This window comes from Plectropomus leopardus, chromosome 23, assembly GCF_026936395.1.
Source record: "Plectropomus leopardus strain MGB_pleo_1.0 chromosome 23, ASM2693639v1, whole genome shotgun sequence".
Taxonomy (NCBI): Eukaryota; Metazoa; Chordata; class Actinopteri; order Perciformes; family Serranidae; genus Plectropomus; species Plectropomus leopardus.
In genome coordinates, this window is record NC_142198.1 from 6,425,168 (window position 1) to 6,441,936 (window position 16,769).

The window sequence follows — 16,769 nt, forward strand, 5'->3', positions numbered from 1 at the left end:
TGCCAGGCAATAGCCCCATGCATAATTTGTTGCTTCCTTGTCGAGGTGTTTCACTCAGATTCATGATTCACTTGAGGATCACAAATCTCAATTTTGTGTCAGTCCATCTAGGATGATGGGAATATCTCCAGTTCTGCAGTAATTTGGTCATGAATTCAACTATTGGATTTTTTAAGTACTTGCCGATGATATTAAGGTAAAGGTCAAGGAACCAAAATGATTAAAATTCAACCTGAGAGGAAGATACAGACATGCCATATGTTAAGGCAATTCATCCAATAACCCTTGAGACATATCACTCACAAGCACAAATTTGTACCTCATGATGGTGGTTGATGAAAGTTGCTGTGTAAGTCAGTAGGAGTTAGCCTCTGGGGAATATGAATTTGAATTTTGTGCTAATCCATCCAGGCAATGTAGAGATATTTCTCAGGAAAAGCAGAAACCTTGACCTGCTGTGGGTGATATACACTCACCGGCCATTTTATTAGGTACACCTTGCTAGTACCGGGTTGGACCCCCTTTTGCCTTCAGAACTGCCTTAATCCTTTGTGGCATAGATTCAACAAGGTACAGGAAACCTCAGAGAGTTTGGTCCATATTGACATGATAGCATCACGCAGTTGCTGTAGATTTGTCGGCTGCACACAATATCCCAAAGGTGCTCTATTGGATTGAGATCTGGTGACTGTGGAGGCCATTTGAGGACAGTGAACTCATTGTCATGTTCACGAAACCAGTCTGAGATGATTCGAGCTTTATGACATGGCGCGTTATCCTGCTGGAAGTAGCCATCAGAAGATGGGTACACTGTGGTCATAAAGGGATGGACATGGTCAGCAACAATACTCAGGTAGGCTGTGGCGTTGCAACGATACTCAACTCAGGTACTAAGGGGCCCAAAGTGTGCCAAGAAGATATCCCCCACACCATTACACCACCACCACCAGCCTGAACCGTTGATACAAGGCAGGATGGATCCATGCTTTCATGTTGTTGACGCCAAATTCTGACCCTACCATCCGAATGTCGCTGCAGAAATCGAGACTCATCAGACCAGGCAACGTTTTTCCAATCTTCTATTGTCCAATTTTGGTGAGCCTGTGCGAATTGTAGCCTCAGTTTCCTGTTCTTAGCTGACAGGAGTGGCACCCAGTGTGGTCTTCTGCTGCTGTAGCCCATCTGCCTCAAGGTTCGACGTGTTGTGCGTTCAGAGATGCTCTTCTGCATACCTCGGTTGAAACGAGTGGTTATTTGAGTTACTGTTGCCTTTCTATCAGCTCGAACCAGTCTGGCCATTCTCCTCTGACCTCTGGCATCAACAAGGCATTTTCGCCCACAGAGCTGCCGCTCACTGGATATTTTCTCTTTTTCGGACCATTCTCTGTCAACCCTAGAGATGGTTGTGCGTGAAAATCCCAGTAGATCAGCAGTTTCTGAAATACTGAGACCAACCCATCTGGCACCAACAACCACGCCACGTTCAAAGTCACTTAAATCACCTTTCTTCCCCATTCTGATGCTCGGTTTGAACTGCAGCAGATCGTCCTGACCATGTCTACATGCCTAAATGCATTGAGCTGCTGCCATGTGATTGGCTGATTAGAAATTTGCGTTCACGAGCAGTTGGACAGGTGTGCCTAATAAAGTGGCCGGTGAGTGTAGGTCAGGAGATCACTAATGTCACTAAAGTTTATCCTCTGGACACCATGCATAACTGCACCAAATACTATCAAAATCCATCTGATAGCTGTCGAAACATGTATCAGTAAGGTAAAAAATGTCAGCTCCTGGGTGTCTGAACAAAGTGTGGTTTTAATCTGTTGTTGCTGAGGTACTTGAGCCTGGGTCAGAGTGACCCAGCCACCAATCTTTGCCATCCCTGGAGCAATACTGCTAGCATGGCTAAAAACATTGTTTGCTTTGCAGTGGTTATTTTTGTGGCAGAAAGTAGCTAATGCTGATGATGACATTACATGTGGGTGCAAATAGATTGAGCTGCTTCTTCAAAGTTTGGTCAGTATAACAGTACACACAACGACTGTGTGTTGAGTGCCTCTCCTTAAGCAAGGCTGGCCTTGAGGGTTTTTGGCCACACAGTTACACTGTACTCTAATGTATATTGATAAAAAGCCTCCAGCCTTTGGACACAGGTTTAGTTACTTATATAATCTACTAAAATAGTGTGGGCATTAAAGTTATATTGTGTCACTGCTGTGTATGAAAGCACTGAAAAGACTTCCTGTTTAAAACCACAAAGATGAAGAGGACAGAGGGTCTGAGAGAAATACAAGACTGAAGTATATCTAGATCTCATCTTTGATGGGTCGTCAACACTAAGGGTTAATTGAAGGTCTTTGCATCTCTTCTTTTAAACAAGCATATTCACAGATTGCACAACGAGCCGCCTCAAGTCATCAGCTCACCCACCAATATGCTCAATGTGACAGTGTCAAGGTTTATATTACACCCAGGAAATGAGACGCAACTACAGCAAAGCGTCTCACAGTCAGTAGCAGATGGTTGTGGTAACTTTCTGTGATCAAATGCAAACTCAGTGATGAGAGCCTGGTCGTTCAAATGACTAGTTTTATTAGTTTATTGCAAGGAAAGACTTTACATTCAGGTCATTGAGGTGAAATCTGACAGCAACGCTCCTATTTTGACACATTAATGAAACAGTTATAAACAAAATATTGCCAGCTCTACTTCTTAATACTGGAGTACACACATTCACTCTGGGTGTTGTCCCTCTGCCTTTTTGATCTGTTGACTTTGTGTCCCCTTAAGGCAGCATGATGGAGATTATCTGAATCTTGATATTCCTGAAAATGAAATATAATATAATTTATTCTCCAAAATAGAGGGTGATGACAGCCATGTCCCTCCTCTGATACAGAGTCACCCGCTGCTTCTATTGTCTTACCTAGAGCACCATCAAGGACATGATCCCTCACTGGATCCCCACTTTTAGCGTCTACAGACGTGTTCATTGGAACACACAACTTACTTGGAGACGGTGCCTCCAGATTGAATTTGAATGTGTGCAGTGGTCTCCGCAGTGCAGTGGTTGCCTTATCTGATGGTGGTCAGTTGGTTATTGTTTGAGAGTATAGGAAAGAAAAGTGGTGACGTCTTCAATGACTTCAAACCCACAGTAAACATCATATACTACAGCAGTGCTGCTGTAGTATATGATGACTGCTATATATGTAGATGTTTATGGTTCATGTACCACATAGACACACACATATTTTCTCTGTGTAAAAGTATTTTAATGACACAAAATGCACATTGACAGTGTTGCATAACATAAAAGTATGATATTATATAATCCATCAGTTAAAAACAATGGATTATAAATGAATAAAAACACAAAATGGTTTAAAAATGATTTACATCTGTGATTCTGGCCTTCAATATGTACTTAATTATAACATAGTTGCTTTTAGTAGAAAACAATGTTAGGACATCCTGCTTGAAATAACAAAGACATAAGGACAATGAGAGCATAGGTTTGTGAACATGCATATGTCCCGCCCTGAGCAAAGCATACATCTCATCTTTTGACTGCAGACCACATGGGAAGCTATGAAAAGATTCTTGCATCAGTGGACTTTTACAAACATGTTACAAATCACACAGAGGCTTTACATTCATTATACAGTATGTATAAAAAGTCATGTTGACCAAATTGTTCCTTTTTGAAATACTTCAACATCCTCTCTCAAGATGTCAACAGGTGTTAAAAAAATGACATCTTACAGAAACATTCCTGTTTTATAGCTTTACACGAGAGTACACACATTCACTCTTGGTGTCGTCTCTCTGTTTTCTCGATCTGTTGGCTTTGTGATCCCTTAAAGCAGCGTAATGGAGGTCGTCTGCATCTTGGTAGCCCTAGTCACAAGATAAAAATCAATGAATTACAATACAGAACATGAAAGTAACAAGTCCACAACCCAAGTAACTGTTGTAATGTTAGATGTGTCAGTACTCATCAGTTGTTTTAAATAGATAATAATCACCTCATTTGTTGCAGTGGAAGCTGGGACTCTTCCACACTCTGTTGTGAAACATAAAGGTCATTAGTCAAAAGCCATTCTCAGTGAATATAAGTGGGGAGAAAAAATGGCACCAGTTACCTGTACATTGGCAGCTTTTTCTCTTGTTCATCATGTACACTGAGAAAGCCAGTAAAACGACCAAGATGGTGGTAATTGCCAAAGCTCCACTCAGTAAGTACACGAGAGAGTCGTGAGAGTCACTCCCATCTGTAGATAGTTGAGGAAAGATTACAAAACTTTCAGTAGAATTAGACAGATATATCTGCCGATATGTGCACATGTTGGCCAATAAGTGAGACAAACCAAACTAGGTTGACAAATGATGTCTCCGTTAAAGAGTTTGTCCACCTAAGAGCACTGAAAGTAGATTTTCACACAGTAATACGTCCCCCTCAATAACTATTATATCTTGGTTCCTGTTAAAATTTCCATTGCCCAATATATAATCATCAGATTTTTTCATATCCATAAATATCAAGTATCGTTTTGTTCGGGTTATACCTTTCAGCAGTTATCCCTGTGCTTAAGTAACATTTGATTAGAGAATAATAATAATTTCTTCTCTGCTCGAATTTTATAACACTTACCGATTATGTCCAACTTAGTGCCGTTTCCAAACAGTATGTGTCCACATGAGGCAACAGCACAGTAGTAGGTCCCAGCATGAGAAAGATTCAGGCTCTTCATCGGCAGGTTGTAGAAACAGGTGTGTGTTTGTGTGCTGGTGTTCCTCTCACACTGATCATTCCTGCCTCCATGGCTGTAAATGAGTCCTGGATGAGATTCTTCAGAGTTTTTGAACCAGTAAACACTGTGTTCTCCATCACAGCTCCCAGTTTGAACTGTACAGTTCAGAGTCACAGAGCCTCCTGGCTGGATGGTCTCAGATGCTGACTGATGGACCGAAATTGGGATGTTCAAGCCTGAACCCTTTACACTCACGGTGATGCCCTCTGCAAATTCAAGCTCATAGCCTGCATAGCTACCGGCGCAGTAGTAAGTCGCTGAGTCTGAAATGCGCAACGATGTGATTGTCAAGTGTTTTTTACCGTTTTTAGTTTCCAATTTGAAGCGTGGATCATTTTTCAATTCATCAATAAAAGTTACACTTTCACTATTTTTGTAGAAGGTAGAGATGAGCTTTGGTTTCTGTCCCACCGTCTGCTTATACCAGTAGTGCAGTGCTGCAAATTCACTTTCATAGAAACATGGTAATGTCACATTGGCGCCAACATTAGCTGATATAAAACCACTGTTTTGGCGCACAGACAAGGATGTTTTCAGAGTAGTTGTCAGAACTGAATAGAAAAGAGACCAAGAAAGGACAAAATGAATGAGATGATTGAAGTTAAGCATGATGATTTGAAAGTATTTCAGCAATTTATATGTTTAAGAATATAAATACATCTGTAAAAACTTACTTGCTCTCCACAGGCAAAGACAAGCCAGACATAAAGCAAACTCCAGAGATGTCATCTTGATCAAAATGTCTTGATGAGTGTTAAGAACCTCAATTCGTTTTCTGCTTTTGAAGAGGGGGACTACGTTTGATTGGCTGACAAGAAGTGACACTGAATGCCTATTTTGGAAATGGTGTACACATCTTTAGTGCCCCCTCTATTGTCAGTTTTGGTTCTCGAATCAAGACACGTGTAGAGGGACTTGAACTGATCTTCCACTCGTTTTCTTGTCTATAGATCACTTACTTCCATTGACCAACATCAGCAGCAGAAAAAGCTCAAACCAGTTCCAGCAGATATTTAGAGAGGGCTTTGAAGACCAAGAGATATAAATACAAGAAGACGTTCTCTCTTAGATACTTATGAGGTTGTATGAATTTCATTTGATCTCCCACACCAGCCAAGTTTCAGTTCATAGAAAGGTGTTACTGTATCTTTGTTTTGATCTATATCTGTAATATCTTGTGATGTCTTCACTGGTATTTGATAGAAATGATTAGTTTATAATAAGTCTTTGCCAGGCAATAGCCCCATGCATAATTTGTTGCTTCCTTGTCGAGGTGTTTCACTCAGGGGATTCATGATTCACTTGAGGATCACAAATCTCAATTTTGTGTCAGTCCATCCAGGATGATGGGAATATCTCCAGTTCTGCAGTAATTTGGTCATAAATTCAACTATTGGATTTTTTTAAGTACTCTCCGATGATATTAAGGTAAAGGTCAAGGAACCAAAATGATTAAAATTCAACCTGAGAGGAAGATACAGACATGCCAAATTTTAAGGCAATTCATCCAATAACCCTTGAGACATGTCACTCACAAGCACAAATTTGTACCTCATGTTGGTGGTTGATGAAAGTTGCTGTATAAGTCAGTAGGAGTTAGCCTCTGGGGAATATGAATGTGAATTGTGTGCTAATCCATCCAGGCAATGTAGAGATATTTCTCAGGAAAAGCAGAAACCTTGACCTGCTCTGGGTGATATACACTCACCGACCACTTTATTAGGTACACCTTGCTAGTACCGGGTTGGACCCCCTTATGCCTTCAGAACTGCCTTAATCCTTTGTGGCATAGATTCAACAAGGTACAGGAAACAGTCCTCAGAGAGTTTGGTCCATATTGACATGATAGCATCACGCAGTTGCTGCAGATTTGTCGGCTGCACACAATATCCCAAAGGTGCTCTATTGGATTGAGATCTGGTGACTGTGGAGGCCATTTGAGGACAGTGAACTCATTGTCATGAGAGATGGTTGTGCGTGAAAATCCCAGTAGATCAGCAGTTTCTGAAATACTGAGACCAGCCCGTCTGGCACCAACAACCACGCCACGTTCAAAGTCACTTAAATCACCTTTCTTCCCCATTCTGATGCTCGGTTTGAACTGCAGCAGATCGTCCTGACCATGTCTACATGCCTAAATGCATTGAGCTGCTGCCATGTGATTGGCTGATTAGAAATTTGCGTTCACGAGCAGTTGGACAGGTGTGCCTAATAAAGTGGCCGGTGAGTGTAGGTCAGGAGATCACTAATGTCACTAAAGTTTATCCTCTGGACACCATGCATAACTGCACCAAATACTATCAAAATCCATCTGATAGTTGTCGAAACATGTATCAGTAAGGTAAAAAATGTCAGCTCCTGGGTGTCTGAACAAAGTGTGGTTTTAATCTGTTGTTGCTGAGGTACTTGAGCCTGGGTCAGAGTGACCCAGCCACCAATCTTTGCCATCCCTGGAGCAATACTGCTAGCATGGCTAAAAACATTGTTTTCTTTGCAGTGGTTATTTTTGTGGTAGAAAGTAGCTAATGCTGATGATGACATTACATGTGGGTGCAAATAGATTGAGCTGCTTCTTCAAAGTTTGGTCAGTATAACAGTACACACAACGACTGTGTGTTGAGTGCCTCTCCTTAAGCAAGGCTGGCTTTGAGGATTTTTGGCCACACAGTTACACTGTCCTCTAATCTATATTGATAAAAAGCCTCCAGCCTTTGGACACAGGTTTAGTTACTTATATAATCTACTAAAATAGTGTGGGCATTAAAGTTATATTGTGTCACTGCTGTATATGAAAGCACTGAAAAGACTTCCTGTTTAAAACCACAAAGATGAAGAGGACAGAGGGTCTGAGAGAAATACAAGACTGAAGTATATCTAGATCTCATCTTTGATGGGTCGTCAACACTAAGGGTTAATTGAAGGTCTTTGCATCTCTTCTTTTAAACAAGCATATTCACAGATTGCACAACGAGCCGCCTCAAGTCATCAGCTCACCCACCAATGTGCTCAATGTGACAGTGTCAAAGTTTATATTACACCCAGGAAATGAGACGCAACTACAGCAAAGCGTCTCACAGTCAGTAGCAGATGGTTGTGGTAACTTTCTGTGATCAAATGCAAACTCAGTGATGAGAGCCTGGTCGTTCAAATGACTAGTTTTATTAGTTTATTGCAAGGAAAGACTTTACATTCAGGTCATTGAGGTGAAATCTGACAGCAACGCTCCTATTTTGACACATTAATGAAACAGTTATAAACAAAATATTGCCAGCTCTACTGCTTAATACTGGAGTACACACATTCACTCTGGGTGTTGTCCCTCTGCCTTTTTGATCTGTTGACTTTGTGTCCCCTTAAGGCAGCATGATGGAGATTATCTGAATCTTGATATTCCTGAAAATGAAATATAATATAATTTATTCTCCAAAATAGAGGGTGATGACAGCCATGTCCCTCCTCTGATACAGAGTCACCCGCTGCTTCTATTGTCTTACCTAGAGCACCATCAAGGACATGATCCCTCACTGGATCCCCACTTTTAAACGATCTACAGACGTGTTCATTGGAACACACAACTTACTTGGAGACGGTGCCTCCAGATTGAATTTGAATGTGTGCAGTGGTCTCCGCAGTGCAGTGGTTGCCTTATCTGATGGTGGTCAGTTGGTTATTGTTTGAGAGTATAGGAAAGAAAAGTGGTGACGTCTTCAATGACTTCAAACCCACAGTAAACATCATATACTACAGCAGTGCTGCTGTAGTATATGATGACTGCTATATATGTAGATGTTTATGGTTCATGTACCACATAGACACACACATATTTTCTCTGTGTAAAAGTATTTTAATGACACAAAATGCACATTGACAGTGCTGCATAACATAAAAGTATGATATTATATAATCCATCAGTTAAAAACAATGGATTATAAATGAATAAAAACACAAAATGGTTTAAAAATGATTTACATCTGTGATTCTGGCCTTCAATATGTACTTAATTATAACATAGTTGCTTTTAGTAGAAAACAATGTTAGGACATCCTGCTTGAAATAACAAAGACATAAGGACAATGAGAGCATAGGTTTGTGAACATGCATATGTCCCGCCCTGAGCAAAGCATACATCTCATCTTTTGACTGCAGACCACATGGGAAGCTATGAAAAGATTCTTGCATCAGTGGACTTTTACAAACATGTTACAAATCACGCAGAGGCTTTACATTCATTATACAGTATGTATAAAAAGTCATGTTGACCAAACTGTTTCTTTTTGAAATACTTCAACACCGTCTCTCAAGATGTCAACAGGTGTTAAAAAAATGACATCTTACAGAAACATTCCTGTTTTATAGCTTTACACGAGAGTACACACATTCACTCTTGGTGTCGTCTCTCTGTTTTCTCGATCTGTTGGCTTTGTGATCCCTTAAAGCAGCGTAATGGAGGTCGTCTGCATCTTGGTAGCCCTAGTCACAAGATAAAAATCAATTACAATACAGAACATGAAAGTAACAAGTCCACAACCCAAGTAACTGTTGTAATGTTAGATGTGTCAGTACTCATCAGTTGTTTTAAATAGATAATAATCACCTCATTTGTTGCGGTGGAAGCTGGGACTCTTCCACACTCTGTTGTGAAACATAAAGCTCATTAGTCAAAAGCCATTCTCAGTGAATATAAGTGGGGAGAAAAAATGGCACCAGTTACCTGTACATTGGCAGCTTTTTCTCTTGTTCATCATGTACACTGAGAAAGCCAGTAAAACGACCAAGATGGTGGTAATTGCCAAAGCTCCACTCAGTAAGTACACGAGAGAGTCGTGAGAGTCACTCCCATCTGTAGATAGTTGAGGAAAGGTTACAAAACTTTCAGTAGAATTAGACAGATACATCTGCCGATATGTGCACATGTTGGCCAATAAGTAAGACAAACCAAACTAGGTTGAAAAATGATGTCTCTGTTAGAGAGTTTGTCCACCTAAGAGCACTGAAAGTAGATTTTCACACAGTAATACGTCCCCCTCAATAACTATTATATCTTGGTTACAGTTAAAATTTCCATTGCCCGATATATAATCATCAGACTTTTTCATATCCATAAATATCAAGTATCGTTTTGTTCGGGTTATACCTTTCAGCAGTTATCCCTGTGCTTAAGTAACATTTGATTAGAGAATAATAATAATTACTTCTCTGCTCGAATTTTATAGCACTTACCGACTATGTCCAACTTAGTGCCGTCTCCAAACAGTATGTGTCCACATGAGGCAACAGCACAGTAGTAGGTCCCAGCATGAGAAAGATTCAGGCTCTTCATCGGCAGGTTGTAGAAACAGGTGTGTGTTTGTGTGCTGGTGTTCCTCTCACACTGATCATTCCTGCCTCCATGGCTGTAAATGAGTCCTGGATGAGATTCTTCAGAGTTTTTGAACCAGTAAACACTGTGTTCTCCATCACAGCTCCCAGTTTGAACTGTACAGTTCAGAGTCTCAGAGCCTCCTGGCTGGATGGTCTCAGATGCTGACTGATGGACCGAAATTGGGATGTTCAAGCCTGAACCCTTTACACTCACGGTGATGCCCTCTGCAAATTCAAGCCTATAGCTTACATAGCTACTGGCGCAGTAGTAAGTCGCTGAGTCTGAAATGCGCAACGATGTGATTGTCAAGTGATTTTTACCGTTTTTACTTTCTGATTTGAAGCGTGGATCATTTTTCAATTCATCAATAAAAGTGCCACTTTTATCATGTTGGTAGAAGGTAGAGATGAGCTTTGGTTTCTGTCCCACCGTCTGCTTATACCAGTAGAACACTGCTGCAAATTCACTTTCATAGAAACATGGTAATGTCACGTTGGCGCCAACATTAGCTGATATAAAACCACTGTTTTGGCGCACAGACAAGGATGTTTTCAGAGTAGTTGTCAGAACTGAATAGAAAAGAGACCAAGAAAGGACAAAATGAATGAGATGATTGAAGTTAAGCATGATGATTTGAAATTATTTCAGCAATTTATATGTTCAAGAATATAAATACATCTGTAAAAACTTACTTGCTCTCCACAGGCAAAGACAAGCCAGACATAAAGCAAACTCCAGAGATGTCATCTTGATCAAAATGTCTTGTTGAGTGTTAAGAACCTCTATTCGTTTTCTGCTTTTGAAGAGGGGGACTACGTTTGATTGGCTGACAAGAAGTGACACTGAATGCCTATTTTGGAAATGGTGTACACATCTTTAGTGCCCCCTCTATTGTCAGTTTTGGTTCTCGAATCAAGACACGTGTAGAGGGACTTGAACTGATCTTCCACTCGTTTTCTTGTCTATAGATCACTTACTTCCATTGACCAACATCAGCAGCAGAAAAAGCTCAAACCAGTTCCAGCAGATATTTAGAGAGGGCTTTGAGGACCAAGAGATATAAATACAAGAAGACGTTCTCTCTTAGATACTTATGAGGTTGTATGAATTTCATTTGATCTCCCACACCAGCCAAGTTTCAGTTCATAGAAAGGTGTTACTGTATCTTTGTTTTGATCTATATCTGTAATATCTTGTGATCTCTTCACTGGTATTTGATAGAAATGATTAGTTTATAATAAGTCTTTGCCAGGAAATAGCCCCATGCATAATTTGTTGCTTCCTTGTCGAGGTGTTTCACTCAGGAGATTCATGATTCACTTGAGGATCACAAATCTCAATTTTGTGTCAGTCCATCTAGGATGATGGGAATATCTCCAGTTCTGCAGTAATTTGGTCATGAATTCAACTATTGGATTTTTTTAAGTACTTGCCGATGATATTAAGGTAAAGGTCAAGGAACCAAAATGATTGAAATTCAACCTGAGAGGAAGATACAGACATGCCAAATTTTAAGTCATTTCATCCAATAACCCTTGAGACATATCACTCACAAGCACAAATTTGTACCTCATGTTGGTGGTTGATGAAAGTTGCTGTATAAGTCAGTAGGAGTTAGCCTCTGGGGAATATGAATGTGAATTATGTGCTAATCCATCCAGGCAATGTAGAGATATTTCTCAGGAAAAGCAGAAACCTTGACCTGCTGTGGGTGATATAGGTCAGGAGATCACTAATGTCACTAAAGTGTATCCTCTGGACACCATGCATATCTGCATCAAATACTATCAAAATCCATCTGATAGCTATTTTCTCTTTTTTGGACCATTCTCTGTCAACCCTAGAGATGGTTGTGTGTGAAAATCCCAGTAGATCAGCAGTTTCTGAAATACTGAGACCAGCCCGTCTGGCACCAACAACCACGCCACGTTCAAAGTCACTTAAATCACCTTTCTACCCCATTCTGATGCTCGGTTTGAACTGCAGCAGATCGTCCTGACCATGTCTACATGCCTAAATGCATTGAGCTGCTGCCATGTGATTGGCTGATTAGAAATTTGCGTTCACGAGCAGTTGGACAGGTGTGCCTAATAAAGTGGCCGGTGAGTGTAGGTCAGGAGATCACTAATGTCACTAAAGTTTATCCTCTGGACACCATGCATATCTGCATCAAATACTATCAAAATCCATCTGATAGTTGTCGAAACATGTATCAGTAAGGTAAAAAATGTCAGCTCCTGGGTGTCTGAACAAAGTGTGGTTTTAATCTGTTGTTGCTGAGGTACTTGAGCCTGGGTCAGAGTGACCCAGCCACCAATCTTTGCCATCCCTGGAGCAATACTGCTAGCATGGCTAAAAACATTGTTTGCTTTGCAGTGGTTATTTTTGTGGCAGAAAGTAGCTAATGCTGATGATGACATTACATGTGGGTGCAAATAGATTGAGCTGCTTCTTCAAAGTTTGGTCAGTATAACAGTACACACAACGACTGTGTGTTGAGTGCCTCTCCTTAAGCAAGGCTGGCCTTGAGGATTTTTGGCCACACAGTTACACTGTACTCTAATCTATATTGATAAAAAGCCTCCAGCCTTTGGACACAGGTTTAGTTACTTATATAATCTACTAAAATAGTGTGGGCATTAAAGTTATATTGTGTCACTGCTGTGTATGAATGCACTGAAAAGACTTCCTGTTTAAAACCACAAAGATGAAGAGGACAGAGGGTCTGAGAGAAATACAAGACTGAAGTATATCTAGATCTCATCTTTGATGGGTCGTCAACACTAAGGGTTAATTGAAGGTCTTTGCATCTCTTTTGTAAAACAAGCATATTCACAGATTGCACAACGAGCCGCCTCAAGTCATCAGCTCACCCACCAATATGCTCAATGTGACAGTGTCAAGGTTTATATTACACCCAGGAAATGAGACGCAACTACAACAAAGCGTCTCACAGTCAGTAGCAGATGGTTGTGGTAACTTTCTGTGTTCAAATGCAAACTCAGTGATGAGAGCCTGGTCGTTCAAATGACTAGTTTCATTAGTTTATTGCAAGGAAAGACTTTACATTCAGTTCATTGAGGTGAAATCTGACAGCAACGCTCCTATTTTGACACATTAATGAAATAGTTATAAACAAAATATTGCCAGCTCTACTGCTTAATACTGGAGTACACACATTCACTCTGGGTGTTGTCCCTCTGCCTTTTTGATCTGTTGACTTTGTGTCCCCTTAAGGCAGCATGATGGAGATTATCTGAATCTTGATATTCCTGAAAATGAAATATAATATAATTTATTCTCCAAAATAGAGGGTGATGACAGCCATGTCCCTCCTCTGATACAGAGTCACCCGCTGCTTCTATTGTCTTACCTAGAGCACCATCAAGGACATGATCCCTCACTGGATCCCCACTTTTAAACGTCTACAGACGTGTTCATTGGAACACACAACTTACTTGGAGATGGTGCCTCCAGATTGAATTTGAATGTGTGCAGTGGTTGCCTTATCTGATGGTGGTCAGTTGGTTATTGTTTGAGAGTATAGGAAAGAAAAGTGGTGACGTCTTCAATGACTTCAAACCCACAGTAAACATCATATACTACAGCAGCATGATGACTGCTATATATGTAGATGTTTATGGTTCATGTACCACATAGACACACACATATTTTCTCTGTGTAAAAGTATTTTAATGACACAAAATGCACATTGACAGTGCTGCATAACATAAAAGTATGATATTATATAATCCATCAGTTAAAAACAATGGATTATAAATGAATAAAAACACAAAATGGTTTTAAAATGATTTACATCTGTGATTCTGGCCTTCAATATGTACTTAATTATAACATAGTTGCTTTTAGTAGAAAACAATGTTAGGACATCCTGCTTGAAATAACAAAGACATAAGGACAATGAGAGCATAGGTTTGTGAACATGCATATGTCCCGCCCTGAGCAAAGCATACATCTCATCTTTTGACTGCAGACCACATGGGAAGCTATGAAAAGATTCTTGCATCAGTGGACTTTTACAAACATGTTACAAATCACACAGAGGCTTTACATTCATTATACAGTATGTATAAAAAGTCATGTTGACCAAATTGTTCCTTTTTGAAATACTTCAACATCCTCTCTCAAGATGTCAACAGGTGTTAAAAAAATGACATCTTACAGAAACATTCCTGTTTTATAGCTTTACACGAGAGTACACACATTCACTCTTGGTGTCGTCTCTCTGTTTTCTCGATCTGTTGGCTTTGTGATCCCTTAAAGCAGCGTAATGGAGGTCGTCTGCATCTTGGTAGCCCTAGTCACAAGATAAAAATCAATGAATTACAATACAGAACATGAAAGTAACAAGTCCACAACCCAAGTAACTGTTGTAATGTTAGATGTGTCAGTACTCATCAGTTGTTTTAAATAGATAATAATCACCTCATTTGTTGCGGTGGAAGCTGGGACTCTTCCACACTCTGTTGTGAAACATAAAGCTCATTAGTCAAAAGCCATTCTCAGTGAATATAAGTGGGGAGAAAAAATGGCACCAGTTACCTGTACATTGGCAGCTTTTTCTCTTGTTCATCATGTACACTGAGAAAGCCAGTAAAACGACCAAGATGGTGGTAATTGCCAAAGCTCCACTCAGTAAGTACACGACAGAGTCGTGAGAGTCACTCCCATCTGTAGATAGTTGAGGAAAGGTTACAAAACTTTCAGTAGAATTAGACAGATATATCTGCCGATATGTTTACATGTTGGCCAATAAGTAAGACAAACCAAACTAGGTTGAAAAATGATGTCTCCGTAAAGAGTTTGTCCACCTAAGAGCACTGAAAGTAGATTTTCACACAGTAATACGCCCCCCTCAATAACTATTATATCTTGGTTACAGTTAAAATTTCCATTGCCCAATATATAATCATCAGATTTTTTCATATCCATAAATATCAAGTATCGTTTTGTTTGGGTTATACCTTTCAGCAGTTATCCCTGTGCTTAAGTAACATTTGATTAGAGAATAATAATAATTACTTCTCTGCTCGAATTTTATAGCACTTACCGACTATGTCCAACTTAGTGCCGTCTCCAAACAGTATGTGTCCACATGAGGCAACAGCACAGTAGTAGGTCCCAGCATGAGAAAGATTCAGGCTCTTCATCGGCAGGTTGTAGAAACAGGTGTGTGTTTGTGTGCTGGTGTTCCTCTCACACTGATCATTCCTGCCTTCATGGCTGTAAATGAGTCCTGGATGAGATTCTTCAGAGTTTTTGAACCAGTAAACACTGTGTTCTCCATCACAGCTCCCAGTTTGAACTGTACAGTTCAGAGTCACAGAGCCTCCTGGCTGGATGGTCTCAGATGCTGACTGATGGACCGAAATTGGGATGTTCAAGCCTGAACCCTTTACACTCACGGTGATGCCCTCTGCAAATTCAAGCCTATAGCCTGCATAGCCACTGGCACAGTAGTAAGTCGCTGAGTCTGAAATGCGCAACGATGTGATTGTCAAGTGATTTTTACCGTTTTTAGTTTCCAATTTGAAGCGTGGATCATTTTTCAATTCATCAATAAAAGTTACACTTTCACTATTTTTGTAGAAGGTAGAGATGAGCTTTGGTTTCTGTCCCACCGTCTGTTTATACCAGTAGAAAACATCTGCTGATTCACGTTCATAGAAACATGGTAATGTCACGTTGGCGCCAACATTAGCTGATATAAAACCACTGTTTTGGCGCACAGACAAGGATGTTTTCAGAGTAGTTGTCAGAACTGAATAGAAAAGAGACCAAGAAAGGACAAAATGAATGAGATGATTGAAGTTAAGCATGATGATTTGAAAGTATTTCAGCAATTTATATGTTCAAGAATATAAATACATCTGTAAAAACTTACTTGCTCTCCACAGGCAAAGACAAGCCAGACATAAAGCAAACTCCAGAGATGTCATCTTGATCAAAATGTCTTGTTGAGTGTTAAGAACCTCTATTCGTTTTCTGCTTTTGAAGAGGGGGACTACGTTTGATTGGCTGACAAGAAGTGACACTGAATGCCTATTTTGGAAATGGTGTACACATCTTTAGTGCCCCCTCTATTGTCAGTTTTGGTTCTCGAATCAAGACACGTGTAGAGGGACTTGAACTGATCTTCCACTCGTTTTCTTGTCTATAGATCACTTACTTCCATTGACCAACATCAACAGCAGAAAAAGCTCAAACCAGTTCCAGCAGTTATTTAGAGAGGGCTTTGAGGACCAAGAGATATAAATACAAGAAGACGTTCTCTCTTAGATACTTATGAGGTTGTATGAATTTCATTTGATCTCCCACACCAGCCAAGTTTCAGTTCATAGAAAGGTGTTACTGTATCTTTGTTTTGATCTATATCTGTAATATCTTGTGATGTCTTCACTCGTATTTGATAGAAATGATTAGTTTATAATAAGTCTTTGCCAGGCAATAGCCCCATGCATAATTTGTTGCTTCCTTGTCGAGGTGTTTCACTCAGGGGATTCATGATTCACTTGAAGATCATGAATCTCAATTTTGTGTCAGTCCATCCAGGATGATGGGAATATCTCCAG

At 40.1% G+C, this 16,769-nt stretch overlaps 4 protein-coding genes across 7 annotated transcripts in view; 1 reads left to right on the forward strand and 3 right to left on the reverse strand.

Annotated features, from left to right (window-relative positions):
• The window catches only part of LOC121962318 (prostaglandin D2 receptor 2-like), a 144,669-nt gene that overhangs the window by 62,018 nt on the left and 65,882 nt on the right, over positions 1–16,769 (forward strand). The window lies entirely within an intron of this gene.
• LOC148185614 (immunoglobulin kappa light chain-like) lies at positions 3,056–5,576 on the reverse strand. The gene is made up of 5 exons (XM_088074065.1): positions 5,489–5,576; positions 4,655–5,365; positions 4,146–4,274; positions 4,029–4,066; positions 3,056–3,900 (listed from the first exon to the last, which is right to left on the reverse strand). The coding sequence occupies exons 1-5, from the start codon at positions 5,541–5,543 to the stop codon at positions 3,781–3,783; spliced, it is 1,053 nt and encodes a 350-aa protein (XP_087930191.1). The 5' UTR covers positions 5,544–5,576; the 3' UTR covers positions 3,056–3,780.
• Positions 8,638–10,956, reverse strand: LOC148185615 (immunoglobulin kappa light chain-like). 2 transcript variants are annotated; one of them, XM_088074061.1, is made up of 5 exons: positions 10,869–10,956; positions 10,035–10,745; positions 9,526–9,654; positions 9,409–9,446; positions 8,638–9,284 (listed from the first exon to the last, which is right to left on the reverse strand). In XM_088074061.1, the coding sequence occupies exons 1-5, from the start codon at positions 10,921–10,923 to the stop codon at positions 9,165–9,167; spliced, it is 1,053 nt and encodes a 350-aa protein (XP_087930187.1). In that variant the 5' UTR covers positions 10,924–10,956; the 3' UTR covers positions 8,638–9,164. The 2 variants fall into 2 exon arrangements, with proteins under 2 accessions (XP_087930187.1, XP_087930186.1); XM_088074060.1 differs by having other exon boundaries at positions 10,035–10,934.
• Positions 13,854–16,169, reverse strand: LOC148185616 (immunoglobulin kappa light chain-like). 2 transcript variants are annotated; one of them, XM_088074059.1, is made up of 5 exons: positions 16,082–16,169; positions 15,248–15,958; positions 14,740–14,868; positions 14,623–14,660; positions 13,854–14,494 (listed from the first exon to the last, which is right to left on the reverse strand). In XM_088074059.1, the coding sequence occupies exons 1-5, from the start codon at positions 16,134–16,136 to the stop codon at positions 14,375–14,377; spliced, it is 1,053 nt and encodes a 350-aa protein (XP_087930185.1). In that variant the 5' UTR covers positions 16,137–16,169; the 3' UTR covers positions 13,854–14,374. The 2 variants fall into 2 exon arrangements, with proteins under 2 accessions (XP_087930185.1, XP_087930184.1); XM_088074058.1 differs by having other exon boundaries at positions 15,248–16,147.

Excerpts from the sequence above, each read along its gene's own strand:
- LOC148185616 (XM_088074058.1), bottom strand. The coding sequence starts at position 16,016 with ATGCTTAACTTCAATCATCTCATTCATTTTGTCCTTTCTTGGTCTCTT. Across the intron at positions 14,661-14,739 it reads AAAAAGCTGCCAATGTACAG|AGTGTGGAAGAGTCCCAGCT; the intron begins GTAACTGGTGCC and ends GTTTCACAACAG. Across the intron at positions 14,495-14,622 it reads CTTCCACCGCAACAAATGAG|GGCTACCAAGATGCAGACGA; the intron begins GTGATTATTATC and ends TCTTGTGACTAG.
- LOC148185614 (XM_088074065.1), bottom strand. The coding sequence starts at position 5,543 with ATGACATCTCTGGAGTTTGCTTTATGTCTGGCTTGTCTTTGCCTGTGG. Across the intron at positions 4,275-4,654 it reads CACTAAGTTGGACATAATCG|ATGGGAGTGACTCTCACGAC; the intron begins GTAAGTGTTATA and ends AACTATCTACAG. Across the intron at positions 4,067-4,145 it reads AAAAAGCTGCCAATGTACAG|AGTGTGGAAGAGTCCCAGCT; the intron begins GTAACTGGTGCC and ends GTTTCACAACAG.
- LOC148185615 (XM_088074060.1), bottom strand. The coding sequence starts at position 10,803 with ATGCTTAACTTCAATCATCTCATTCATTTTGTCCTTTCTTGGTCTCTT. Across the intron at positions 9,655-10,034 it reads CACTAAGTTGGACATAGTCG|ATGGGAGTGACTCTCACGAC; the intron begins GTAAGTGCTATA and ends AACTATCTACAG. Across the intron at positions 9,285-9,408 it reads CTTCCACCGCAACAAATGAG|GGCTACCAAGATGCAGACGA; the intron begins GTGATTATTATC and ends TCTTGTGACTAG.